Source organism: Accipiter gentilis, chromosome 17 (genome assembly GCF_929443795.1).
Source record: "Accipiter gentilis chromosome 17, bAccGen1.1, whole genome shotgun sequence".
In the NCBI taxonomy this organism is placed as follows: domain Eukaryota; kingdom Metazoa; phylum Chordata; class Aves; order Accipitriformes; family Accipitridae; genus Astur; species Astur gentilis.
The window spans coordinates 18316745-18344202 of record NC_064896.1 but is presented as its reverse complement, the minus strand read 5'-3'; the positions used below and the strand labels follow the sequence as shown (position 1 = coordinate 18344202).

The window sequence follows — 27458 nt, the reverse complement described above, 5'->3', positions numbered from 1 at the left end:
CATTGTTTTCTGATTTATACTCTGGTTTTAGATTAATATTGAAGTGTTTTATCATAAAAACTAGTGAGCTGGTCACATAAGCATTGAACAATATTATATAGTTAGTATACAATGACTAAAGCAAAACTAATGGGTGCTTACATAAAGTGCATAAGAACAAGGCAGGTATTGAGTCACCCTTTCTCTGCATATCTTCCCAAATTCCAGTAATCATCAGTTTGTGAGGTAGAGGTCATATCTGAATCCTTCTAGTTCCCATCCACCAAGAGGCTACAAATTCCTTTCTGAAGGAATAAAAGAAAAAAAGAACAGCTCAACAAAAGACATGGGACTTACCTCTCATAGGGTTTCAGTGAGATTTGGGCATTTTCCTTCCTTCAGCTCCTGTGAGACAACTCTTCTTTCTCAAACTGCTTTCATATCCACATAGCTCTGTGAATCACAGCAGAACATTGATCTCACCAGAGAAAGTAAAGGGAATAAGGTCCATGAATGCTAAATTTAAGTCCAAATCCAGTTAAGTATCTATTTGTAGGAGAGAACACATTACAAAAAAAAACAAGTAACAAAAAATAAAAATACAATAGGCCTCTTGGGTCATCTTATCCCCCCCAAATTAATTTTCTTCATAGTGCCTCTTTCTCACATCATGAGATGGTGAGCAGTACTCCCTCTGTTTGAAGAAGTACAGTCCACATCTCACTGATACCTAACGCACCACCATTTTAGCAAACAGATCGATTACAGAGCTATGGCAAAACAAAGCAACATGCAACATTTTATTTATCTTTAAATAAAATTAATTAGCTGGAAACTAAGAGAGCAAATAGCATTTGATAGAAATAGCAGAATATGCTAGAGCTTTACTCCAAAAAAATGTGTAATGTGTTCCCCTAACTGCTGACACCCATTCAGTCTCATGCTCCTGCATTGAGATTGCTTTTAGAAATCCCAGGAGCAGAGGTCTAGTCAGCCCTCTGGAAAACAATTCCTCAGCCTACCACCTCATGATAAGTTCTTCCTGTTCAACCCAACATTTACCTGCCATCTCATTGATCTTGTTGAAGTATCTTCAATAGCTCTTATTTGTTGTCTTTCATATTCATACCCACTGGAAAAAATCACAAGATATCTAATTTAAAGCTAAAAATCTGCAGGAAGGAGAACATGAGCTAAATCCAGCTTGCTTTATGCAACTAATTCCGATGAAATTAAAAGGCTATTTAGGGGAGGGAAGCAAACGTACCCCATTACATAACACCAGTCATATCTTTGATTATTTTTTTTCATATGACCTTTTGAAAATTAGATTAGAAAGAGAATTCCAAATTAAAATTGAATCAATCAACTCCCTTGCTCTTGCAATTCAGGAGGGACATGTCTGATGCATGAGGCAATACTGGAACTTCATGTTGTGGGATGGATGTATCTGACTCATGGTCCTAAGTGGATTTAGTTGTCACAGTGTGATGTAGGGAGCTTGCAAGCTCCATTCAGCAAGAAAAGGGTTGAGTTGGATAATGATTCTGGAGCAGAGGCGAAGGGAACCAGCTGCAGAGGATGACAAGGCTGCCAGGAGAGCAGCAAGAATCACTCAGAACATAACATCACATGGAGGCATTTCTAAGTTGATGCTGACAGGAATTCAGAGATGTGGGGGAACCAAGAGAGATCTAGAGGCTGGAGACAGGACTATAAATTGAGTTACTGGTGCTTATCTGCTGTCACAAACAGTGACAATAATTTATAGGTGTACTGCAGTTGTAAGAATTCCCCCAGGTTGCTTGTAAAAACTCTTGAGAGATGGCCTATTCACATGCATTTCCTCTCTTGGAGTTTACAGTCCCTAGAGCTGAAAGCGCTTAATGGAGATAGTGTTGTCTACTTCAGCTACAGATGGCTGTATTAGTGAGAGCTGTTTCTGGTTTTATCTTTGAAAGGATCAGTCTTCAATTTGAGACTGCTGAAGGGATGGATATGCATTTAATTCAGCCATTCCTACTACTGAAGCCATAAGCCCCATGGCTGAGTTGGGCCAGAACATGTGTAATGGCACTGGGAATGGCTACAGTCCCTTTTATTGTCTCTGTCTGCAGATGTGAGTAAGCCTCCTTTGAATGTGATTGTGGAAGATTAATTCCCATGACTTCAAGGTCTGAATAGAAAAAAACTTAACATACATTTATATGTGATGGGAAAATTAAGCTAACTTAACCTCATGAACAATGAAAGCTTATAAAATAGTCCACCTTCAACAAAATGCTAAAGAACACAATGTAATTACAAATTAGTTCCAAGTATGTACTTTTTAATTATGAAAATCAGTAGTACATTTACTTAATATGGAATTATTAGGAATGACATGCTTTACTGAAGAAATAATGATGAATTCCTGAACATTAGAGATAAGTTTTGTGGTTCCTATGATAAAATATTTTTAGCTGGCTAACATATGAAGGCATCTAGAATTGTCCCAGTTTCTTTAATGGAAATTCAAAATTATTCTTACATAACTTGCAGGGAACTTATTGGGCTTTTACTGAGTTGAAATGTTAATCAAGCACACATACTGCCTAATATTAAAACAAATAGAAATCAGCAGGTATTTTATAACTTTGCAGTATGTTATGTACTTCCCAATATGCATGTGGGATCAGTCAGACTCCCAGTTCTCTTCATATTTCCAAATAAGCTATGTGATGCTAAATTTTGATTAAAGATAGATCCAGAACTTCATTTATTATGTAAATGAATAGTAAAACATCTCTTCTGTTTAGAACTTGAGGATGGGCAGTGGGAGATGTGGGTTCTAATTCCCAAGCTGCCTTATCAGTCATGCAAAAGCTGTTAAGAACCAACCATTTCTTTGATGTCTTGATGGTTTGTCTGTCAATTAATTAACAGTTCCTTAAAGTCTAATATCATGGCCCTACATGGAGATACAAGTGAGCATAAAGTGTTCCTTTTATTTCTCTTAATCCTACACGTAAGAGAGGTAAAGCAGGCTCTGTAGAACTACAAAGGAGGCTTTGGTTCACTTTCCCCAATCATTTGCTAAGATCATTGCACTAAACAGCCTTCAGTTTCACCTGATGCAAGACTGGAACAGTTTTCTTAGTCTGGGGACACAGACAACTCCATGTTACTGCTTTGTTCAGGGCAGATTACAAAGTGATGATCCAGTCCTAATTGTGGGGGCTTTTTTCCATCATTAAATAAACTAAGGCTTAACAAGATGTAAAAACTAGATTTAGTCAAATTATCAAACCTTAGTTATAGATTAATACCTTTAGATTATGTGGTTAAAATGTTGCAAACCTTTATAAAACAATTTTGACCTAGTTCATGTTTATATTCAGGGACTGATGTAACCTAAATTCCAGTAGTCCAGTTGTATATCTCTTATGTTTTAGACAAGAGTGGTCGGGTAATTCATTTCACTTTGAATTAGCAATTGAACAGTGTAAGTTCAACGTATATCCACTGCTCTTTAAATGCCAATGTATGTTGTAAATAGTCTAAGAATAACTGTCACCATTGGTCTATCACAGAGAGGTATTATTCATATCCCAAGTCTTTGGAGTAATTAAGTCCTCTGTTGAGATTTGTAAACAATATGCTGTTAAATTCTTGTATAGAAATGGAGACAGCTGACAACACCCGACAGTGACACAGTGGGATTCAGCACAGTGGGACTCAGCTTGGAAGTGGAGGCCTTCCCAGTGCTTATGACTTGCTTCTTCCAAAGATTGTCATCTCTACTGCAGGGACAGTTGAACTGCATGCAGAAATGCTCCCAAGTCACCACATTCTATAACATAAGCAAAATCAGTCCTGATTTTATAGTGGAACAGTTTAGAAATGGCTGGATGGATTATTCCATTTCCCTGTTGTGGGAAGCAAAGAGAGCAATCATAAAGACAGGCAGCTGAAGGCCACCATCAGTTAAATCTGCCTATGTTTGTGAGTCAACACCTTCACATATTAGAGGGGGCAAATACCAAACTTCAAAGGAAAATACTAACATTTATCATGGCAACTGGCAATCAGTTGTTTGCAGCAAATCAATATAGGTAACCGAAAGTTTGTTTGTATGTTGAACATTGCCTCCACAATTTTAAAGGGCCAGAGAACTGGCAAACCTATCTGTACAGGGCCTGGCTGGGATGGGGTTAATTTTCCCCATAGCAGCCCTCATAGTGCTGTGCTTGTATTTGTAGCTAGAGAGGTGTTGATAACACACCAGTGTTTTGGCTACTGCTGAGCAGTGCTCCCACAGCATCAGGCTGTCTCTTCCACATGCCCTCTCAACTCCAAAGGCCAGTAGGCTGGGTGCGGACAAGATCTTGTGAGGGGCCATAGCCAGAACAGCTGACCCAAAGTGACCATAGGGGTATTCCATACCATATGACATCTGCTCAGCAATAAAAGCTAAGAGAAAGGAGGAGGTGTGAGGGGCATTCATTAGTACCTTGTTTGTCTTCCAGAGCAACTGCTATGCATACTGAAGCCCTACTTCCGAGGAAGTAAATGGACATCACCTGCTGATGGCAAGTAGAGAATGAATCTTTTTTTTCTTTCCTTCTGCACACAGCCTTTGCTTTTGCTTTTGCTTTATTAAACTGCCTTTATCTTGACCCTCAAGTTCTTTACAATCTTGTTTTCTCCCCTCCCCCTGGTCCCGCTGAGGAGGGGAGTGATAAGGTGGCTTGCTGGGCACATGGCGGCCAGCCAAGGTCAACCACCATGCTATGGGATAGATGTTATGGAAATGTTGTGATGAACTTCATATAAGTTGGATGCATTTTTATCCCTGCAAAGACCATGACATGGCCAAGAAATGGAAGTGTATTCTTGTCCAAATTCTGTGTTTGTCCTCTGTGTCTGAAGAACTGAAGGATGTTTGCCAAACTATTCAATTGTTGGCCAGAAGTTGGAAGAACAACCAGAATATGCTCCCCTAATACTTATGAATTATATGATTTCAAGTATTATGTTGCCAGCTTTTGAAATAGTGCTAAGGTATCTAAATGACTAGTATGTTCAGGAAATTAACTACATTGTGAATCTAATCAGTTACTGTGAAGGACATCGACTACCTTAGAACACTGTGGTTCCACATTGACATTACTCAGAAGATGTTTGTGGCAAGTGATGTCTGATTTCAAACTCTTAGAAAGAATTTGAGAATATGGATCACAGGTCTCCAGCACAGTGGCAGATAGTCATCTGCACTGATAATGTGTTTGGGATGAAATCTTGGCTCCACTGAGGACAATGCAAGTTTGCAATTGCTGCTTAGTAGTAAGACCATACAGCTGAATGAGGGGGGTGGTTCTCTTTTTTTTTTTTTAACTTAATTTTGTGCTAAACCAAATTAGCCATCAAGGTGTTACCAATTCTGGGAAACAATGAAATCTCTTGTTCTGCTCTCTGGGATTTCCTGTTATTGCATGAATGAAAAACAGAGAAAACAGGCTCTATATCTCGGAATCTTCAGAAAGGGAACTGAGGCCAGTGAAAGTGTCTGCTCCTTTCAGGAGATTTGGTGTGGTTATGAGTCTTGGAGACCAGTTTGAGTTCACATACTATCTAAGAGACAGCAATTATAAAATTAAGCCACTCGAGGTCATGTCAGTGTTGCTAGGCACTAGCAGCCACACTTCTTGGTGCTGAGCCATTGTGCAGAGCCTGCCTTGGGAGATATCCCAAGGATACCCGCTGAGTATGAAAGGAGCACTCAGCCAAGAAAAGCAGGAAAAAGTGTTCATCTGAAGTGGGGGAAGGGATGCTGTTTCTTTTCTGGTTTTAATCCGTAGAAGTCCAAGAAAGGGAACTAAAAAATTAAAGAGTGGGAGGACTGAACTGGAGGGGAGGGGAGTAAAAGTATCTTTTTACATCAAGAATGGCCAGAGCAGACCACTGTTTAAACCTTGGAACTTCATTATTCTTGGTCCAGCTGGCAGTCTGTTAGAAGAGTCCTCCTGACTCCTGGGTATCCAGACAAGTTTGGAGAAATGCAGGTTTTCCCATTTCCACTCTTGCAAGAGCAACAATTTCCTTGCCAGAGGCACTGACTAGGGGAAAGCTACATATCTGCAAATAAAGTAAGGACACAGAGAGTTGGGTTGCTGCTTCTGGAGCCCAGAGGGGACTTCTAGTACCCCACCAAGAAGAGTCTGTCAGTGTTGGCGTTGAAGACAGTTAACTGACTGCATTATGTCTGTGTTCACAAAGACTCCCTCAAAGTACCATTAGTCAAAGCCTCTGTTGTAATATACAAGTTAGATTTCCAAAGGTTAACTGCTGACTGCCAGAAGAAATAGGTTTCTGTTTCATCATTTCCTGCAGAGCTTTCAGAAGCAGGACATAAGCATGTCACCAGAGCCACAGAAAGGGGATGGTTTGTCTTTCCTGGCAGCCCCTGAAAACCCACGTCCTCCTTGATACTTTTTTGCCTAACTGCTTGAAAACATGTTACTGAAAGGTGCTTGCAGGCAGTAGACATTTCTCTTTACTGCTTCAAGAAAAATGTCCATCCTGGCAAAATGTGATGAGATAAACTGAGATGCTGCCTGAGGAAAAGAGTATCAGCCATGGGCTTTTTCCAGTGGCCAGTGACAAGGGGAGCAGAGATTACAGCTCTCAAGGTAAAGTGAAGGTTTTGTTCCCTGCCATAGCTGATCAAGGCTAAAGTGTGCCTTGATATTGCAGTGAGACCAGGAAATCCTTCTCGCTATTATCTGTATTCTTTTCAGTGCCTTCTAGTAACCAAAGAGACTGGCAAGGGATCCATCAAGTGGTACATGAAGAACAAAAGAGAAACATGGAGCAGGAAAAGGCACTTTTCTGGAGAAAAACTGAAGATTGTGGGAGGTAAACTGAGCTCCATTTTGTAATTGTGTTGAATTCAGCAAGGTAAACCATAACCCTATAACTTTAAAAAATAATATTCTCTGTTGTAATATATAACAGTCTTTATGAATTGTTATTTCTCTCTTACCACTTTGCCTTTCAAGGCAATTTGAATGTTAGTCCTCTGTCCAAGTGAGGGCATATCTGCATGCACCACCTAACCTCTCTAACCATGTATAGGAGCAAATTTTTAAAGAATTGTATATAGAGGGAAAATAACCAAAATAACAGAAACAGATAATCCTGGAACCCTAACACAGTGGTTTTGGTTTCCTTGAAAATTATTGGCAGATTTGCTGAAGAAAAACATGAGTTCACAAAGATTCCTACAGGAGGTAATAGGAAAAAGATTCTAACTTGATGCATTTCCCATTTTCTTAAACTTCCAACCAGCTTTTTCCAAAGCTAAACAGTAACACCTAAACACTGGCATACACATGCAGATTTCATTTAGAATTTTCAAAGGTCAGTTCTGAGCAACTATGTGCTTTGGAAATCCATTTAGGAGCACAGATACTGTTCTTAGACAGTAAACAAATGAAGATGGACATTTATGCCTCTCGTTGAACATTCCACAAACTTATAGAGAAGTCCACACCTAAATAAGTTTAATATTAGGTATCATGAAATTCCATACATGTCACAACTTCTTAGATACATTTAATTAATTCTTGTTATCAATAAAAGGTATCTTTAACCAGATATATCATCTCCTGACTACTTCTTAGATCTTCTGGATTAGGCACTGTTATACATAGTATGCTATTATTTGCATTTATTTTTCTGGATAACTTTTATTTCACAAGGAACCTGTGTTGCTGTTCTGTAGAAATGTATACAACACACTGTGTTCCCCTACAGACTAATGAATTCCTGGGTCTCTTCCCTGAGAACTGACTTATACTACAGGTTCTCTAATCTGTGGTATATCTGGCCTGTCTCATTCTCCTTGCCTATCTGCCCCCAGTGTCCACTCTTCAGGTTTTTGACCCTTCCTAGCTCTTTTTTTTTTGGAGTGTCCATGTTTTCATTTAGAGACTGAACCCTGGCTGTTTTCAATCCAGATAGTCCCAGTTCCCAACCACACCCCAGCTGTCACCACAGACATAGGCAACCACTCTGCATGGCAATGTAGCACAGTGGGCATGAATGTCATAGAACTGCTTGGCTCAGGGACTAGGGATTGCTCCTTGGAAGAGATGACATCATCCATGAAGGTGTAGCCTCTTCGTGTCCACTTGGGTCCCAGATTCCCCAGAGTATCCTTGTTTCCTGTTCTTGCCCTAATGTGATTAGTGGTAAGTATTTCCTTGCCCAGTGAGTCCTACTACTTCACAAAATGAGTGTCAGGTACATAGTAGTACAGGAAGAAAACCCCAATCTGTCACCAAGCCCAGGAAGAGTAAGTTGTTGCTATAAGAGGTAACTTACCTTAACAAGTCAGGGGCAGAGATGTCCCCACAAGCTTACAAACTGAACCATCATACAGGTTCAGCTTTCTAATTCTGTAATTACTTAAATATTTAGTGAAGAGCAGCTGTACTGCAGATTAATACTTCCAATTCTAGGTTATCTGTGTAGTCACATTCTTCACAGGTGGCAGTGAGGCAAGAAAGTACTTGTAATTTAGCATTTGGAAAGTTGGCATACACTTCTATGTCAGCTTCCCTTTTTAGCTAAATGCTGTTTCAAAAATCTTCCGTGTTAGACATGGGTGAAAATAACTTAGAGATTGGAGGAGCTTTTCAGACAGGAGTCAACAGAAGTGAAAACCCTACTCTATCTCTGCACAGTACAAGCAATATTTAAATATCCCAGGCATTTTCACAACAGTTTGTGTTGGAGGAAATCTGAACTGAACACAGACCATAATCTTTCTAATGGCATTTTAAATTCGTTGAGCACATTGGCAGTTAGCCAGTTGTCTGACAATATTACAGGAAAGGGGTTAGGTCAGAATGACCTAGACACATGCAGGAAAACCATTACCTTCTCAAGGCATTCTGCTTGGGATAATGATTTTGAAACCTGCAGCGAGGAATGGATCGTGTTATAGCAGTGAACTTAGGCCGGAACACCTGGGCTAATGAGTGCTACAGATGTGAAGAAGTGTGGATACTCCCCTCATTGCTGCTACAGAGAAAGAGCCCTAAGAGACTGAATGCTGTTTAAGTGGAAAAGCTTGACAGTGTGTGTCTGAGAACATAGTTGCCTTCTGGCTCAGGATAACAGTCAGGCAGTACCACCTCAGGGTACCAGTGCAGGCTTTTGGGCTCAGTGGGAAATGCTGTGATTCCAAAGGGCAGTATCATTTTCAGACTGGGAAAGAGCAGCTGTGATGGTTATAACTGAGCACAGTTACTACCAGACTGCGCTGAACAGAACAGAAGGCTCTAAGGCTATGCTATGGCCTGAAAACTGCAGTTTGGTAGAGTTCCATCCCAGCTATTTGGGGGACAAAAGCACTCTGATCACCCAGCTGATCCATTTACTTTTCTCTCTCATGTCTGTGACACTAAATGTTTGAGACGAGTCCCAAGAAGTCCAGAATCAAACACTGAATGTGTCATGATAAGCAAAAATATTTTTCTCCTCCTCTTGATTCTGAAGCTGTGAGCTAAATCGTGTTTGCTTTCCTTTGCCATCCACTTCTAACACAAACAAAGCAACCACTCTTCTGTTGCAATGTGTCTGAGGTAGCTGTAATCACCACGCTGACTGACAGTAATTGGTATTTGCTTTGGTCAGCTTTAAAGTCATGCTAATTAAAATTGAGCTTCCCACTTACATATTGAAAGAAACACAGTATCTGGAGGCAAGATCATGTTGTCAAGCATCTGGGGAAAACTTAATAAATCCTCAGGCACCAATGTCTGCCTCCCTCAGAGCTGTCAACAGTAGCCTCCATGCTCCAAAAGAACAGTGTGTCATATTCTCTAGGCTCTTGTCCTCTCAATGTGCATCAAAAATTCTACTAGTAGGACAAGGAAAGCTTACTATGCTAGGTAGCAAACCAGCACATATTGTCAGTTGGTCATCCATGTGATAGCCAAAGATAATTACTATTTTTTCTGAAGTTTTCTTTCTCCAGTACTTCACTGGTGCACTTTCTTGAACATGCATAGCATCCCAGAGACCTGTAGAATGGGGAATAGAAAATACCAAAACAGGAGGCAGAACTAGGGAATACAGCGTGCAATTCCTCAGGTGTGGGCTTTAGTCAGGACACTGGAATCAGTACAGAATGCGTAATAAACTCTTTAATTATGGCACAATTTAACATTGTCTTAAAGTACCTCCAGCAGCCTGTTGCCACCCATGTTAAGTTGGTTAATTATGGAATCAGCAGAAAGTGCTCACCCTTCTGAAGCATTAGCACACTGCCTGCTGTGCTGGTTCAGCTTGGGTGTTGTCCATTCAGTCACTCACTACCTACCGGCATTTGATAACATGAAATTGGAGTCAGAGGCTTCAGAACAGTAGAATGTCTTTGTCTTGTAACCTCTGTCTGCTCAAAAAAAACCTCAGGAAAGACTTCAAGGTGATTTGAAATCTAGAAGAATAATTTTCAGAGGATGCTTTGCAGTGTCATAAGATATTACATGTTTTCACTTACACAAACTTGAAATAGGTGCCAGGAAAACTAAAATAAAGAACTTAAAAATCAGATTAAATAGATACCAGTGAATTTTCCAGGACTTTTCCATGCTTTATTTTCTAACTTGTTAATAATACAAATGCTTCTGCAAGAAGGAGGTCAGTACCAAGAAGAAAGTTATAGTGTTTGTGTCTTGTTCATCTTTAATTAATGTTTTTTTTAATAAATCACTGATAAAACTAAAGATGTTCTTGCTTCAACATCCTCCTTAAGATTTTGACAAACTCACGTTAAGTATGTACAAAGCTTTTATAACTGAAGATACTTATGCATCAATTTATGTATGTTATCATTTGACAGCATTGTCATAAGATGCTATTTTTAGTGCTACTATTGTCTGCTTTAATTATTTTATTTTTTTGTTATTCTGGCAAACATGGAACTTGTCTGAAAATATTCAGGTTCTGATATGAGAACCACAAAAATTGTAGGTTCCAAATGACTGCAAGAACTACAAGATGTCTTGATTAACCTAGATTTACCAGCATGAATGTTAGCTTTTTCGTTGTTCTGTAATATAGGCCTGTAAAGAGAAAATATACTTATTATGCAGGTGTAAGACGTTTTGACAGTTTGGTAGACATTGCATTCCTACTTTCTTTTGTCTTGTATGGCATTGCTCTCTTCCATACCGTTTAGTAGTTGCATAATTGTTCCCTTTCAAGCATACAAACAATGAGGTCAACTTGAGTCATGTCAAATAACTAGAGCAAATACCACATATGAAACCATTTAAGATAACAAGTCATGTGATCACATATATTACCTCTTGCCTGGATTTTCTGGATTGTTACTAGAAGTGTGTTGGAATACACAAAAGCAACAGGGCTTACCAGCTGACTGTTTAGCCTATGATAAGCAACTGTTGAGCAGTTTATTGCAAAGTATTTAATACAGACAAGCTAGAATTGAAAGTTACCTTCCTCTAAATCATTATGCTTCTTCTTTAAACTGACATTTTCAAGGCAAAACCTGTTTTCCTGCAGAAAAAGTATGACAAGGATGAAGATTTAATTTTATTTTAGTGGTTTTAATAACATTCAGCTATGTTACATTTTAAAGCTGCCTAATTATCAGATGTAACATCTGGGATACAGTATCTATCAGACTGTGTTCTATCCAAACTGGGCACAGATACAAGAAAGTGTTATTTGTATTTATTATCTTGAACATACAGAGAAAGGTCAACACTTTCCCTATTCATCCTTCATCAGCAGAAAGGCTGGTAAGAAAGCAGGGTAAAAGTAAAACTCCTTAATCAACAAAGACTTGTGACTTCAAAAATATGCAAGACACGTGAAAGCAAAGAATGAGCTTCTTATCCGTGCATTTTTTTCTTTTATTGAATATCATTCAGTTCAATTATACTCATAGAGCACATCGCGGACCTCTGCTGTTCTCAGCTAAAGTCAAAAGAAGTGGTTTTTCTCTTGCTACAGTGGTTGACAAGAAGAAAAGCATTCAATTGCTGTTTCTAAACAAGCAGCAATTAAGAGAAAGCAGAACATGGTTAAAATAGTTCCCATTAATATGTTTTATTCTGTCTGCAGCACCCTTGAAGTAGTTAAACTGGTCAGTTGCTTCTATAACCCTCCCAACTATTTGTGCTAGTAGTTTCAATTACTGGCCCTTCAATACAAGTTGTTCTGTCTCATGTCTAGAGATCTTGTGAGTCTTTCTCTTTTGTTATCTACACTGCAAGGCCTCACAGAGAAGAGTTAACTCTCTTCTAACCTTACGGTCCTAGAGTCTCAAGCTGCTGCTGGAGGGTGTGTGGACGCATAGGTTGAACAATCCTGTTGGTATGTCTTAGTGTGTAGATGTGTGTTTCTATACCTCTATGCTCTCACTAGCCAGTTTTCCAGTTATCTGCTACAGCACTGGTACCATTCACATTCGCAGTATAGCACAATAGAGTGGCTTTTCTTGCATGAAGGCTACTGTCAAGACAGAAGCTTTATTCATAATAACATAAAAAATGTATGACTGGGTTAGAGCAGTAGTCTGTCTAGGCCAATGTGCTGCCCCCACTGTCTCTTGCAGTGAAAGGAGGTATTGTTTGGGGACATCATGTGAACCTGGCCACTTCCTGTAGTCTATTCTTCTCATACTCTCCCAGCATCATTGGATTAAAGATTTTAAAGAGCGCACCTTTGCCTATTCCCTCTAATATCTGTTTTGATACTGTTATCTGAGGTATCTTCTCTCTTTTTGGTTTTTTTTGACTTGCTGATGCCATCTACCTCCACAGCCTCTCAGGACAAGAAATTCCAGGAATTCACTAACTGTTGTGTAAAAAAGTATTTTCTTTTATCAGTTTTAAACCACTTCCCTGCTAGTTTCAGTGAGTGCCTCCTCCCGCCGCCCCAGTTGTAATATTGCAGGATTTGATGAATGACACTTCTGCGTTCACCTTATCCACCACCTTAATGATTTTGTAGACCTAAACCACTCCTCAGCCTTCACTTCTCCAAATGGAAGAGTTCCAGCCTTTTTAGTCTCTCCTCAGAAAGCAGCCACTCCATCTCCTTGACCCTCTTCATTGCTCTTCTCTGCCCTCTGTAGATCCACTGTCTTTGTGCCATAGAGATCAGAACTGTGTGCTGAACTCAAGGTGGAGGTGCACTGAGGTTTTATATAGTGCCAGACTGACCCCTCTGTCATGTTCTCAGTAACCTTCCTGATGATGTCCAACATACTGACTTCTGGCTGCTGCTGGACACTGAGCCAGAAGATCACTTTTTCTGCCTCAGCATCTCAGATTTGGCCTACAGCACCTATTCTCTTTCTAAAAGGACTGGGCTTTTCCAGTCTCTTTCTCCATCATAGATCTTTTTTTTTCCTCCAATCGCATTTACTTTGAATACATGAGAGCTGCCAGAGTTAAAATCTGGACTAATTCAGTGACTGGTGGCTTCAGACTGCTGTGTTTTTAAACAGAGAGCAGAATGGAATCCTAACTGGAAACCAATACTGGATTTGGAACAGAGTTTGAAATATCATTTTGAAGGCCTATTCAAACATACATAAATATAAAAGTTACTACTTCAAAATAGCAATTTGCCTGAGATCTGGCATCCCCTAGCAGTTATTTGTGCAGTACAAGGATTGTTTAGACTAGTTTTTGCACAAGCCTTTGATTCAAGACTGTAGCGAGGGTACCCTGGGTGTTCTTTGCTGCTCTTTAGGTTCTCACTGGGCTTGTTCACACAGGGGCCTGCCTCCAGTGATCTCCAGTAAACAGCCTTTAATGAAAGAGGACTAGCAATAGCTTTGATTCCTGTTCTTCTATATCTGTCAATTGTGTGGTTATCACTAATGAGGTCCCCTGTAGGTGACAGTAGGCCTAAGTTTCTCAAGCCTTTTCCCATCAGTCCTACGGTATGCTTTACAGAGTAGGTGTGTTTACATGTATGTGTTTCTGTGCTTCCATGATCTATATTTTGTGTGTGCATTCATCCATTGGGTAGTGGTGGTTCAACCTATTCATTAGTCCTGTCTCCCACTCCTGTGCCTGAACTGCCAGTAGTTAACTGCAGTGCATCACCTTATTTGCAGCCTTTCTTGGGGCCTTACAGATTTAGGCAGAGGGAAGCTGCTTTTCTGGCTTGGGAACAACTGATGCCTGTCCTGAGGCAAGGAAGCAAAGATGTAGGCTGAAGTAACATCCTGGCTGAAGGTCCATGCTCCAGCTGTGCCCCATTCATACAACATTTCCATTCTCATATTTGTTATCGTTCATAATAGAGTATGTAATATGTAAGCTGTGTGGGCTAAATGAACCAACTAGTGAATCACTATTTCCAGTATAGAGCAAATTTAACCAGCATTGATTCCAAATCAGAGGTAAATAGAAGATGTACCATTTCAACTACTTCTTTTAAACCCATTATGAATAAAAGGCTGAATGTTGTTTGTAGGCATCATATAGCATGTAACTTTTTGAAGAAACTCTACAGTCATAGAGATGAAAAGAAATATTTTGATGGAAGGCTCATTTTTCAATGCCTGTTTGAGTTACTCAACAGGATTAAAAATAACATTTAAAAAATCCTTCACATAGGGCAAGAGATCCTTACAATCTTTTACAAGTCATCTCTGCTGTCTTTAGCTTCCTCAGGTAGAATTTGAAGAAGCCTTTCATACCAGATAAACTACTTCCTTCTTGTGTAAGTGTTGTTGGATTGTGTTATAATAAAAAAAAATTTTCAGCAAGTTATTTAATAAAATAAGAATACTTTTATTATAGTAAGTATATATAACTTACATAATTCTATCAGAGTAAATATGACTGTGATTTCAATCCAGTATAAAAATGTCATTGCAGAAAATATTCCCTTCTGTTTGTAACAGCTAGAAGAGCAACTTCAGTTCTGTGATAGTAAAAGCTGACAGCTCACACCTAACTACTAGTGAGGTGGTGCATTGTTTATGCCTTACTTAGATAGATGGGAGAAACAGGTCAGTCTGATTCATCATACTGTTCTGATTCCTGCCTTTTAAAAAGCTCTCTGCCTAGAAATGAAGACCATGTGTACATCTCTCCAATCACGAGTTCTCCTGAAAAGGCCATATTGGTCCTTCTAACTTCAGCCTTCTTTACTCATAAGTAAATAGATAATTCCTGTAACACACAGGAGCCAGTGTTCTCCTTTGATCCCTTCACGTCACACCTTGAAAGCATAATTTTCGGAAAAAATGCTGCTAGGTTCACTGTTCTCTTGGTAGCCCACAGTGGCAAAAGTGGTATTAGGATAGAAGTATCCAGGCATCTGTTGGGCAAAGTGTAACCCCTGAGCTTGCTCAGAACAACAGAAAGAACAGAATAGTTTCCTTTCTCCATCTCCTCAGAATATGTAACAGTATTGTGCTGTTCCTGCTTTTTCTGAGTAAAGCCCAGGAGGAATGAAAAATTTGAGTCTCTGCCTTACTCAGCATATTGAGTAACCAGCCCAGGCCAGATATAAAATTCTTTTAGATGCAGGCCTCCCTGCTGGCAGCAGCACTGTGCCACTCTGACATCCAGCAATAATTTTAAATGAGAGTGATTTATTTTTCTGTAGCAGGCAGCAGATGGCAGCAAAGTTGTACAGATGTGCCAGACTAGTAGAAGAAGAATATCTTAGTACGCACACTCTCTAACAACATTCCATGGAAAAAACGTATCATTTGTTTCTGTCTGTCTTGCAGTGTGGTTAAGGCAATAAATCAGGTTTAATGGCCCTCGTGCGTTTGTAACGTGAGGGGTTTCCCCCCCCCCCCCCCCATTACCAGGAGTTAATGAAATCATATTGGGACGAGATGATGTGAATTATCACTCAGTAAATCATCTTTGCAGGAATCACTTCTTTGTACAAATCTTTTTATATCCGTCATTAAACAGATACTGATTGCCTTGTGCAAATATTATCACAAAGTACTACACTGTCTGTGTGTGTGCTCTGACTGATACAGGAGCTTTGACTGCCAATCTCTGCTGTGAGCTGTGTATGTCACTCACTCTCTCATTTGAGTTAGTCGTCTGGATACATCCTTTTCCAAGGCTTCAAAATAGGTGATGAGATATTTTTTTAAGTAGAGAGAGGAGAGAGAGGGGGGAGGAAATGCTACTATATAAAGTTATAGTGTTTCAATCATTTCAAAATCCTACTGCATTAAATAAAAAAATGGAAGTCTGGGTTTTGGACAAGAACACTGGAAGTTTCTGGGATTTGATCCCTACTCATGAACACATTTAGCGCTGCACTTGACACATGTATGTTTGTTGAAGCTGTCATTGCCAGCAGCACCACATCCATTTAAGAGGAGCAGCAATGATCATACATTGCTGAACTAATTTCCGATTGAACTGAGAGTCTGGTTTTGAGTCACCTCTTCTTGATAGAGTTCTTGTCCCTTACTTCTAACTTTTTAGTAGTTTATTCAGACTTCAAAACCAGAACTTGTGAATAAGTGAAGTATAAAGCAAAACTTACAATACAATCTTCCAGTATAAAAATAGGCATGTTTTTGAAAAAAAGCTGGGGCTTAGGTTTTTTTCCTGCTGAAGTCAGTAGAAGTTTTGTTTCAATTAGATGGGATCAGACTCAGGCCTGGGATTCGGTGTTGAGATTCCTATCTGGCTCACCAGTTCATCACCACCAGAATGTCTGATGTCTGTAGGCAGTAAGAAGACTAATGATATATGCCAGTTGCATATTTTTCATGTTGTTTATCAATAAAGGGCCAGACTATGAATTTGTTCCTTATGCAGAATGAGATGCAGAGCTGCACAGCCCCAGGAAAAAAATGACTTAGAAAAAGTGACTTAGAAATCCATCACTTTTCCCTTGTCTCTAAAGAGAACAAATTTACTTTACAAGGTGCAGCTGTCTTCTTCCAGTGTGAAGACTCAGATCTGCTCCTGAGTCCTTATATACAGGCAGAGAAGTGTAGTGGCCTCTGCCTTTACAGCTTTCTAGCAGAGAGCCACAACAGAGTCAGGTCATGTAAGGGAAAATGAGGAACCCACACACCCTTTTGTCTTCCCCTGTAACAACAGCAGGATGAATTACATGGTGGCCTTTTAGTCTTTGAGTGTTTCAGTTTCATGATAACTCCTGTGACAGTAACCACCTATTAAAAGGACAATAATCATGTTTGTTTGATGAACTGCTTAATTTGCTCCTGAACTAACAGATAAGATCCATTATATTTGTTCTCCTGTTTCTGCCAATACTACTGGACATCAGAGATTAAGACCTGGACATTTGTTTGTTTATTTTTACACCATGTTAGCAAAGTATGAAGAAAATATAAACCATTTTATAATTGCTGGAAAAGTTGTCTGTAATTTGCAAACTGACAGATCTGGGAAGTGATAGTTGACAAAGTATTGGAAGAATATTTATTTTGCAAACCTACTCTGAGAGTCAGAATTTATTACAAAATATTTACCTTCAGCTGGGTTGGACTGATCTTTCCTAACTTTGGAAAAACCCAGGCTTTTGTAAGTGGAATGGAGACTCAAGGAGGTCTAATTAAATGTTTGGTAGAAGTTATCACAGAATCAAACAAAGTCAAAAGATTTCATTTGGCCTCCTCATTGCTGTTGCTGGGAATTTTGCAAGCAAAACACTCCAGTCTTATCAAATCATTAAAGCTGATTCTAGTCTTAATGAAACCATTTGTTTTTCATTTGGAGACGTTATAGTTATCAAGCATTTTGACTAGTTTATATAGCATGCAGTAAAAAGGCTTTTACATAGCAAAGCTCTTTACCTCACGAACAAATTATGCTCCTTCTCCTCATGAAGCGTACACGGCCCTGCTCCAAAGAATTAAATATTTAAAAATTAAAACAATTTCAAAGCTGACACAAATTATTTGGTGAAAAAACCTGTTCTTTAAGAAATATTTGGATAATAAAAGCAAACCCTTGTGAACACAATAAACAAATTTTAGTTAGGCATAATTGGATTTAGTTATTGGTTGTACTCAGTCATGCTGGAATTTTTTTGTCCTGATGCCTGTGTGCTCAACGCTACTTAAGTATGATGTGAGATAATATAAAATGGTGTATTGACAGCACAAGGAAAATATTTGAATGGCTGTCTGGAGTTGCCATTATTGGCTTTAATTATGACTTGCTCTCCTTTGGGTACTAAATGAGCCAGAAAAGGCTTCATATGTGCCAAAGTATTCATTAGTATTCCCCTTTCTGTCATTGTACTTGCAGAAAAAGTTTAAATCTGGCACCTGACTGCAGTTCTTATTAGCACAGACCAAGATGCTTTGCAGATTTTGATAATCATCTGAAAGTACACCAATGTCTCTACTTTTTGGATACAGTAGAAGTTGTTCCTAGGTAACAGTGGCAGAACTTTTTGACCACTTTGTGATGTAACTGGAGAACAAACATTTTTTGCAGTCCTCCATGTGACGTGGCTGCTTAAAGTAAGTTTTGTGGTACCAACTGGAGAAAGAAAAATAATTACTTGTTTCCCTCTGCCAGGTTAGGGGACCTGCACTAAGACTTTATGAGAAAGCACTTGTATATCAGCATTTTAGGCCCCTTGCCACCACTCTGTATAGCACGAATAATGACACCACAAAAATCTGTCTGAGATAAAAATAACCTTTGGATTCTATTTTGGTACTAAAAAAATTGTCTATAGTGAAGTACATTTTCTTTGCCATAGGATGTCTCTAGGGTAGGTTCAAAACAAAATAATAACTCATAAAGAATATTCCATGAACTCTTCTGACACTTCACCGTGGAGGCTCTACTGAGAATGGTGACCACTCCTTTGGCATCTGCTCTTGAACAGACTGGTGGATAAGGATGAATTCCTGCTTCAATACGTATTTACCATCGCAAAACTTAATTTTAATTTAGAACCTTGTTTGAACTGAACTTATAGTCATGTTTTAAGTGGCCTTTGAAACACTGGCCTGTGGGACACCAGACTGTTCTTAGAAACAAATACTTTAACTAAGGTGTTGTGTAAACAGATGCTCCTGATTTTGAAGGCATTTGATGACCACTTCCACTTCTCATCTGTCACATTAAAGCATAAGCTGGCCTTGACCTAAGCACACAGTTCTTATTGAACTTCTGAGACTTTTCAGAGGATGCTTGCTTTCATGGGCTGATACTATTTCACAGTCTTGTTCTCCCTGAAACCTCAGGGGTTTCAAAACCCTCACACTCCTCAGAGATTTTAATCTAGTTCATGTATGGATTTCAACTACTGCTTAAGGGTTAGTGCCCAACATTTTGCTTTGTGGGATGTTTGTAAGTGAAAAGATGCTTAGCCAAAGTTCTTCAGTAATGTCCCCTGCTTGGGCAGGAGGAAGAGCTTTCACCTGGACAGCTCCCACCTGGGGCAGGTGCAGAAATGGATGAGAAGGGAGAATGCTGTCTCTATATATTTTAGCCCTTACAGAGCAGTTCCCCATAAACCTGGAACTCAGTTTGGGATATGCGGTTAGCTGTGCAATGGGAAAGAGTCCCTGCCTGCTCTGTCGTTCTCCTCCAGCCTGTCTAGCGTAGCCTAAGTAGGTTAGTTGAAATACATGGTCATAGTATTTCCAGGGTTTACTTTTCAGCTCCATACATTGAAAGAACATGCTGTCTTCCAGGCACAGGGCTACTCACTACTTTCTGGCACATCTAGTTTAGCGGTGTTGATCTTTATGCTTTACAAGACATGGTTTCAAAGATTTGGGGGAGGGGGATGGAGGAAATTAAAAAAAAAAAAAAAAAATATTTTCTTGCCGTTTATTGCAACCACGGAGTTTTGCTTCTCCCTACAAGCACGGCAGGTGGTGCTCTTGATCCTTCCAGACAGAAATTGTACTTGGTAAGCTCCAGTAAGGTCAGAATTATGCCATCCAACACCAGCTTGCTGGTTTTAGCCCTGACTGGTTAGTCCAAGGATCTTTCAGCTTTGAGTGAAGTGGGTTTTATCAGTGAAAGGGAAGGGAGGGACGAAAATATGTTTTAAGTGGGCCTGGGTTTTGGCAGTAAATGAAGAAAAGATCAATACAAACAGAAGTAGCTAGTTGGCAAGTACATACTTAGCCACGCTATAGCCCAATCCAGCCTTGGGTCCAAAATTTAGATGACAAAGGTGCTAGCTCTGCAACGCATAAGTAAAACATTGTAGCTATTAAATTGTATGGTCCTATTGAAGTCATTTTTGTTGTGCTATGTACTTTAAGTAGGATCACGCTTTCACCTACACATTGTAATTTCCCACCACAAGCACCCTAAAACTTGAAAGGAGCAACTATTCTGATTTCAAGATCTTTCATGATTTGAGAATAGCCACTTGCTTGTTTCTCAGCTGGCAGCTTTAAACTGTGCTGAAGATCATGCATTTGCTGTCACCCCTTAGATCTTATGAAACCTGGATCAGAAAGGCCATCAGCAGTAGAGAGGCAAATTCTCTTCCAGCTGTTAATAAACAGATGGTAATTAAAACTGGCAAGTGTCAATATATATGCATTTATTTTTTTTTTTAAAAAAGAACATTTCAAGTGGAAAACCCATTTTTCAAGATTCCAAAATTCTTAGTTGAAAATGTTTAGGACAGTCACTCAAAATAGGCAATTCCGAGCAGAACTTCAAAACTTTGGGGAGAAAGATTATTATGAATATATGCCAGGTATCTGGTCAACTGGATTCCTACCCAAGCTTTTTTGCAGCAGTATTCCTGGAAAGGTGTGATTGCCGGTTCTTTTGGATTTTTCTTGTAAATATATGTTCCTTAGGCATTTAGTATTAGGTAAAAATATATGCCCGCTTCATTTATTCTAGCATCATTTAGTGCTGCTGTTCCCCAGTCCTCTCCTGTATATGTTAACTATGTTCAGAGATACTCTAAAATAGGGGAGTTTGTATGTTTTACCTGAGATGTTATTCAAATACACTTGCTTCGTTTGTAGGTTTTCTTGGAGTGCAAAGAGTAGACACCAAGAGATGGTGCTGTTGGTGCATTAATAAGGTTGAGTTTCACATTTGTTTTCTGGTCTGTGGTTGGAATTTGTTTTTTAAAAAAGAAAAAAAAAAGAAAAAAAGAACAAAACAACAAAATCCCTAATGCTAAGCTTTTATCCAAGATGTTCTGCCTGCACTGAACTGGTCACCATTTAACTTTAACCTGAACTGTGGCCCAGGAAATCCTTCAACATAAATAACCTTGGAAGCTGCCATGACCGTTTTTGGAACATGCTCCCTCAATAAATCTGTTACTTTGTTGTGCAATGTTGAAGTGTGCAGTTGTTTCTCTGATTAATTAGGGCAAAAAATAAACTTGCACGATCAATCCAAGCTGTGACACGTTTCAGCCCTGGCTGGAACATGTGGGTAGAAGAGGCCTTAGAGCCTTCTCAGCAGATCTGCCCTGGGATTTTAAGATGCATGTTTGTTTTTGAGTTCATTTGATTTGACTAGATAAGGTGGCTGCTAACAAAAGTCTGTAACTGAAGAGTTTTAGTTGCAGATCTGCCATGGTAGGACTGAACACAGTAAGAAATCATTCCTCTCGACCACCTGCCCCTACTAAAGACAACATGACAGAACTGTTTTATGTAATAGTGTTTATTTTATTTCACATATTACCCATGGAGAACAGCTGATACATTCTCTACATCTTTCACCAGTCTGGAATGCAAGATAAAAAAAGGTATGGAAAAAGAGTTTAACGTTTGACATTCACGATATGAAAAATAGAGGGGATACAATGTTTTAAAATGCCCTTATGCAATATATATATATATATAAAACGTATAAAAATAAAATATATTTTCCAAAAAAAAAAAGATACGAACAGGACATGACACAGGATAATCTTAAATATCGATACGTATCTCATGATCCACACACACCGCACTTACAGTTAACAAAAACCACGTACAATTGCACTTTTCCTCTCTGTGACGTTCAAGTATATCGCAGTCCCCGCAGGGACTAGTGAGTGTCCGATTCCCTGCCGGGTGTAGATAACGCAGAGGGTAGAGCAGATGTGGGCGACCCGTCCTCGCCGGGGGCTGAACGCGCGCCCTCCGACGCTTGGGGGCGGAGGGCGAGGCCGGGGCCGCGGCCCCCGGGCCCGGGGGTGCCGCGCAGCAGCCGGCGCCCGCCGGGGGGTCCCCCCGGGCCGCGGAGGAGCTCCCTTCAGCAGCCCCTCCTCGGGGCAGACGGCGCCGGGGCAGCTCTGGGCGCAGACCGCCGGCAAGGAAGGCCCGCCTCCCCCCCCCCCCCCCCCCCCGGTGCAGCGGCGGGGCAGGGGGCGACATGGCGGCCGGCGGGGCAGCGGCGCCTCTGGCGGCCGCGGGCCGGGCGCCTTCCAGTCCCAGCCGGCGGCGGGCGCGGGAGCCGGCGGTGCCTCGCCCGGGGAGGGTAAAGAGTCAGTGACCGCCGCGCCGCTGCGGCGGGCGGGGTGCGGGGGGGGGGGGGGGGTGAGCAGCCCCTGCGCGTCCCCAGCGGGACGCCGGCCTTCACAGCTTCCCTGCGCCGGGCCGCGGGCCCGGCCGCCCCTCGCCCCTGCCAGGCCCCGGCGGCGCGGCCCGCCGCTCCCGGCCCGGCCGGGGAGGGCGCGCCGGGGTCCCGCCCGGACAGGCGCTTCTCCCACGAATCCTGGCGGCGGCTGCCGAGCGGCGGCGGACCTCCGGAGCGTCCGCGCCTCAGTCCATCCATCCGAGCCGGCCTCGGCCGGGTAGCGCGGCGCTCAGACACCGAGGACGGGGGCGAGGGGCTGCGCCCGCCGCGTCCGGGGGCGCCGCTCGGCCTGGGGGGAGCGCGCCGGGCTGCGGCCCTCGGGCAGGGAGCGCCGCCTGCGGCCGTAGCCCTGGGGGCTGATCTTGCTGGCGGGGGCGGCGTCGTCCTTATCCTTGTCGGTCAGCTGGTAGATCTGGTGCGCCAGCTTCTGCACCGTGCACGTCCCGAAGCGGCACCCCGTGCGGATGGCTTGGAAGTGGGGGAAGCTGTTAATGCTCTGGCGGTAGCGCTTGACGCGGATGTGAGCATCCTCCCGGCTGCTGCGAGGCAGGAAGAGAGAGAGCGGGCATGAGAAAAGCGCCGTGGGGCCCCGGAGGAGGGCGCAGGGAGCTTCCCCCCCCCCCCCTCTCCCCCCCCCCCCCCGCGGTGCAGAACTTCCCCCCGCCGCCACCAGCACCCCCCGGCTCTGCCCTCCGCCGAGCGGCGGGAGAGGGGCGATCTGGTCGCAGAGCAGAGCCTGCTGCCGATGCGAGGAGGGGCCCCGCCGGTTTACGGCTGTTACTTTATCTATGGATCCAGAGCTCGAGTTACTATTTATATTTGACTTTCACAGTAAAGGCGCTGCTATCTCCCGCCAGCTGAAGAGCGCGGGGAAAGGGAGGTGGGAGGCCGCTTTCAGCGCGATGTGCAGCCCGGGCAGGACCTGCCTCCGGCGCTTGGGGGGAGCTACGGCGAGAAGCCTGAACACCCGGAAACGAGGGGACCCTGCAAACTTCCCACTGCCTCCGACAAGTGCCCGAGCCCAGAAGCGGCTGGGATTTACCTGGGATGCGAGACTCGGGGATCCTCCTTCACGTCCTGGGGCCGTACGAGAGGCTGCACGTCGGCGGCTGCCCCCAGCCCTCGGAGCGCGCCCGAAGGCTTCACGTCCCGCTTGGCTCGGCTCAGTGCCCATTTCGTCCATCTGAAAGAAGCGCAAGGGGAGAGGACAGCGTGTTAGCGCAAGCCTGCGGGGCGGGAGCCAAACCAAATAGATTCGAGGGGCGATAATCTTTGCCAGCGCCGAGATTTTTTATTATTATTATTATTTATTTCTTTTTAATGTTTCCTGAAAGGGCACGAGGCCTTTAAGGAGCCGTGCAATTCCGCGGGGAATCCGGTCCCTCTGATCACGGCCGGAGCCCGGCGCGGGGGCGCGGAGGCTCCGCAGCTCCACAAGCGGGGCTGGGCGCTGGCGGGAGGGTGCGCTCCGATACTCACTTTCTTTTGAACTCTGTCGCTACGTCCACCCTTGCAGCATCCACCCCGAAGAAAGTCACGGAGCCGAGACAGAGCAGGGCTACGTGAACTAGTTTCATTCTGGCTGGGCTCCTGGTGGAGGGAAAAGAGAAGAACTGTAAGCATGGTTGCTAATAAAAGTCAGGTAAGGTCTGTCCTTCATTTCTGGTGATTCCGGAGAGCTTCCCTCGGAGAGCCCCCAGGCTACCGGGGACTTTGAGTGCGATACGAACCAGAAGCTAATATTTGCTCAGCAACTTATCACAGAGTAAATAACAGAGCCTCCAAAGTTTACGTTTGTCGAGTTTTACTTGCAGAGGCGGCTGAAAACCAGCAGGATTTCCAGAATACCCCCAGCGGCTTGCACTAGGATTTAGCAAACCCATGATATTAGAGCGAGCTGGCTATCAGACGCATCGTTTCCAAACTCCGGCAAGTGTTTTGCTGCCTGGAAGTTTATCCCCTGATAGCTCGTCTTCCCACTTCGCACGCAGAACCAGCTAGTTCTGGATCTTATGTTGTAAACTGCAGCTGATGCCAAGAGCCAGTGGAAGACTCTGCAGCGTAACTCCAAGCTCTTCAAAACAGTCCAGATTTAGTAGATTTTTACTTCCTCTCCACCTCCCCTGCATCTTTTGTTGTTGTTGTTGTTGAGGGAGGAAAAAAGAATAGTTCTTACCTGACAGTGAGGATAATCCACTGAGACAAATGTTCTTGTAGTAGCGATCCGAACTTGCAGGGTTTCCTGAGGAGGGAGAACTCCTTCTTTGTGTGTCTGAAGTAACCACTGCCGAGCTGTGCTCTACCCCTCCCTTTTATAGAGCGCGAGCTCCCGTGGGTGGACCCTTGGCTGAGCCATTGGGGGGGGGGCCCAAGCACTTCATCATGCTAGCGTGAGTTAGGGGTGACCCGTAGCAGGGTGAAAATAAGAGGATTGTTGAAAATTATTTTAAATAACCCCCTTGGTATTTTGTTAATTATAACGACAGCTTTTAGGTCTGGATTCCGAGTCATGGCATAACTTGCAAAATCTGATAAGCCCCTCAGTCTGTTTTACTGGGGAGAGACTTTTTAACTGCCGATATATAATTATGTTTACACGGTCTGTAGCATAGTTTCTCATTCTAGGCATCTTCACTTCAGATGGGTGGAAGCAGGGGAGTGGGAACTAGACTCAACCGACTTCAAAATCCATGCGAATCCATCAGATACCAAAGTTCCTAACATAAACCCATATTTGGACAACGTGAATTATGATGAGTAAACTGTAATGAATGCCAGCCTTCTTTACACAAGTAAGGAGGTGACAAATCAGGCATCATTAATATTTATGACTCAACTTGGGTGCATTTTTTATCTAATAAAATGTATTTGATTTAATTGACCGATTCAAATAAATCAGAGTTCAAATGGTTTTGGAAGGTTAGAGCGCACTTCTGTACCTTTGAACAAAGGAAGCGGGATTGCTTTGGGCCAAACGCAGGGTCACGGAAATGCTTGGGGTTATGGATGTTGCTGAAGACTTGCCGTGCGTCATTTTATCCCCAGTCCGCAAACCTTTATTCACGTGAGCACGCTTACTTCCCTGGTTATAAAGCTAAACTAGGATCAAGGCAGGATCAAGGTCTCTAGCAGCGTTCTGCCGGCTGGCCAGCAGCAAAACCTGAGTCTGCCCACCTTTGGTTTTGGTTTGTTTTTTTTTTTTTTTTTTTTTTTTTTTTTTTTTTACAGTCTTTAACATCTTTGCTCCGTGGCGCTTCAGAAATGCAGAGGTCCAGCTTCGCAGGGGGTGCTGGAAGCCAGCACCAGATGGACTGTTTCTCTACCTATGTGTCGCAATGCAAATTCAGCGGAACCGGGGGAAATGCCCCAGGAGACCTGAGCTCTGGGGCGTCAGGGTCCCCTGCCCAGCGAGGGCTACTCTGGAGGAGGGACTGAACTGGCGTGTGCGAGATGTTTCTCTAACATCTTGCCCCAAGCAAAGTGTTTAAAAAATCTGGTGAGTATGTATGTACTCGTGACTCTGCCTTTCTAGATAACCGCGGTATATAACAACACCCTGGAGAGGTATGTGCAAGGGGATGACGGAAACTTTCCCGTGCGGCTTTGACTCGGTCTAAGGTGCTCCCTCCCTCCCTGCCTCGCCAGCAGCGTCCAGGCATCCGGAGGCTTCTCTCTCCGGCAGCTTACCTGTACGGGGCAGGCTGGCCCGGGAGCCGCCACGCCATCCGGCTGCCGCCCCGCCGTCCCTCCTCACACGCTCTCCGCCGGCACCCGCCGGTAGGGAGGGTCGGCACCCGCTCTAGCTCCCGCCCGTCGCATCCTCCAGCCGGCCCGCCTGCCTTCCCCGGGTCCCCGGCGCGGCTCCCGCGGGGCGAGGCGGCTTCCCCGGCCGTGAGCTGGCCGCCGGGGCGAGCCCGGATCCCCTCCTCCGCCGCACCTGCCCGGCCAGAGCGCGGGGCGGGACGCGGCGGCGGCGGCGGCGGCGGCGGCGGCTCCGCGGGCGCCCGGAGCCATCGGGGCAGCGCGGCGGCCGCCCCGAAGCGCGGGGCGCGGCCGGAGCCGGCCAGCCCCGGGCTGCCCCCCGTCCCTTCCGCCCGCCGGCTCGGGCAGGTCCGCGGAACCGCCGTGCCGCTGCCCGCCCCGCGGACCGTGCTGCGGAGCGGGAGCGCACCGAGCGGGAGGCCCGGGGTGCAAACTCGGAGAGGAGGAGGTGGGAAGGTAGGTGGTCTGGAACGGGGCTGGATCGTGAGCGGAGCTGCACAACTGCATCCGTCCGACCACGACGACTGGATTTGGGAGACCTCACGAGGCAGCTCAGGCTCCAGCGAGTTCAAGCGTTTCCTTAATCAGCAGAAGTTGAAACTGCATCTGTGGACAACGAAAGGCAGGATTTTGTGTGATGACCGTTGTTTTGATTCAAATTAAGCCTCCTGTTCCAGTAAAAATATCACACTCTTCCCCAAATGCTGGAAAATCCCTCATTAAAATCCTTGGCTAAACGGGAAGTGTTATTTTGTATACTCTTAGGCAAACAATGCAGAAAGAATCCTGTGTTGGTTTGGGAGTAACAACAATAGTAGTAACACAACTCACGTGTGAGTTCCGTACTGACTACAACCATCATTTTAGGGATACAAAATCACCTCGTTCAAATTCATGAGGTGGCAAACTTTGGCACATAAATGATCAGCTTCTTGCTGATGGGATTTGTGAAAGGGCTTCAGCAGGTAAGGCTGATTCAAGTCTAACACAAAACATCATGTTCTTTGTTCAGATGCTCATTTTGTTCTTCCCAAGCACTTGCATTCCTGTGCGGTTTGGAAATGAGCAATAGTCACTGAATTTGTACTATGAGGTAACAGTGGCCACTTTAAAAAAAAATTATTTCATAAATAGTGA

The 27458-nt window shown here is 43.2% G+C and overlaps 2 protein-coding genes across 9 annotated transcripts in view; one reads left to right on the top strand and one right to left on the bottom strand.

The window, feature by feature from the left end:
* SBF2 (SET binding factor 2) overlaps positions 1-27458 on the top strand; it is a 331511-nt gene that overhangs the window by 14904 nt on the left and 289149 nt on the right. For 5 of the 7 annotated variants that reach the window (XM_049821079.1, XM_049821082.1, XM_049821085.1 and 2 more), the window contains exon 1: positions 25220-26055. The gene's annotated coding sequence lies outside the window, so the exon portion shown is untranslated. Of the gene's footprint in view, positions 1-24086; positions 24202-25219; positions 26056-27458 lie in introns of those variants that run through there. The other 2 variants (XM_049821081.1, XM_049821080.1) reach the window with 2 other exon arrangements.
* Positions 22639-24164, bottom strand: ADM (adrenomedullin). 2 transcript variants are annotated; one of them, XM_049821096.1, is made up of 3 exons: positions 24039-24143; positions 23602-23742; positions 22639-23095 (listed from the first exon to the last, which is right to left on the bottom strand). In XM_049821096.1, the coding sequence occupies exons 1-3, from the start codon at positions 24134-24136 to the stop codon at positions 22789-22791; spliced, it is 546 nt and encodes a 181-aa protein (XP_049677053.1). In that variant the 5' UTR covers positions 24137-24143; the 3' UTR covers positions 22639-22788. The 2 variants fall into 2 exon arrangements, with proteins under 2 accessions (XP_049677053.1, XP_049677052.1); XM_049821095.1 differs by having other exon boundaries at positions 22644-23098; positions 24039-24164.

Coding starts and splice junctions, on each gene's coding strand:
- ADM (XM_049821095.1), bottom strand. CDS start 24,136: ATGAAACTAGTTCACGTAGCCCTGCTCTGTCTCGGCTCCGTGACTTTC. Junction 23,743..24,038: donor GCGACAGAGTTCAAAAGAAA/GTGAGTATCGGA, acceptor CGCTTCTTTCAG/ATGGACGAAATGGGCACTGA. Junction 23,099..23,601: donor CCCCGAGTCTCGCATCCCAG/GTAAATCCCAGC, acceptor CCTGCCTCGCAG/CAGCCGGGAGGATGCTCACA.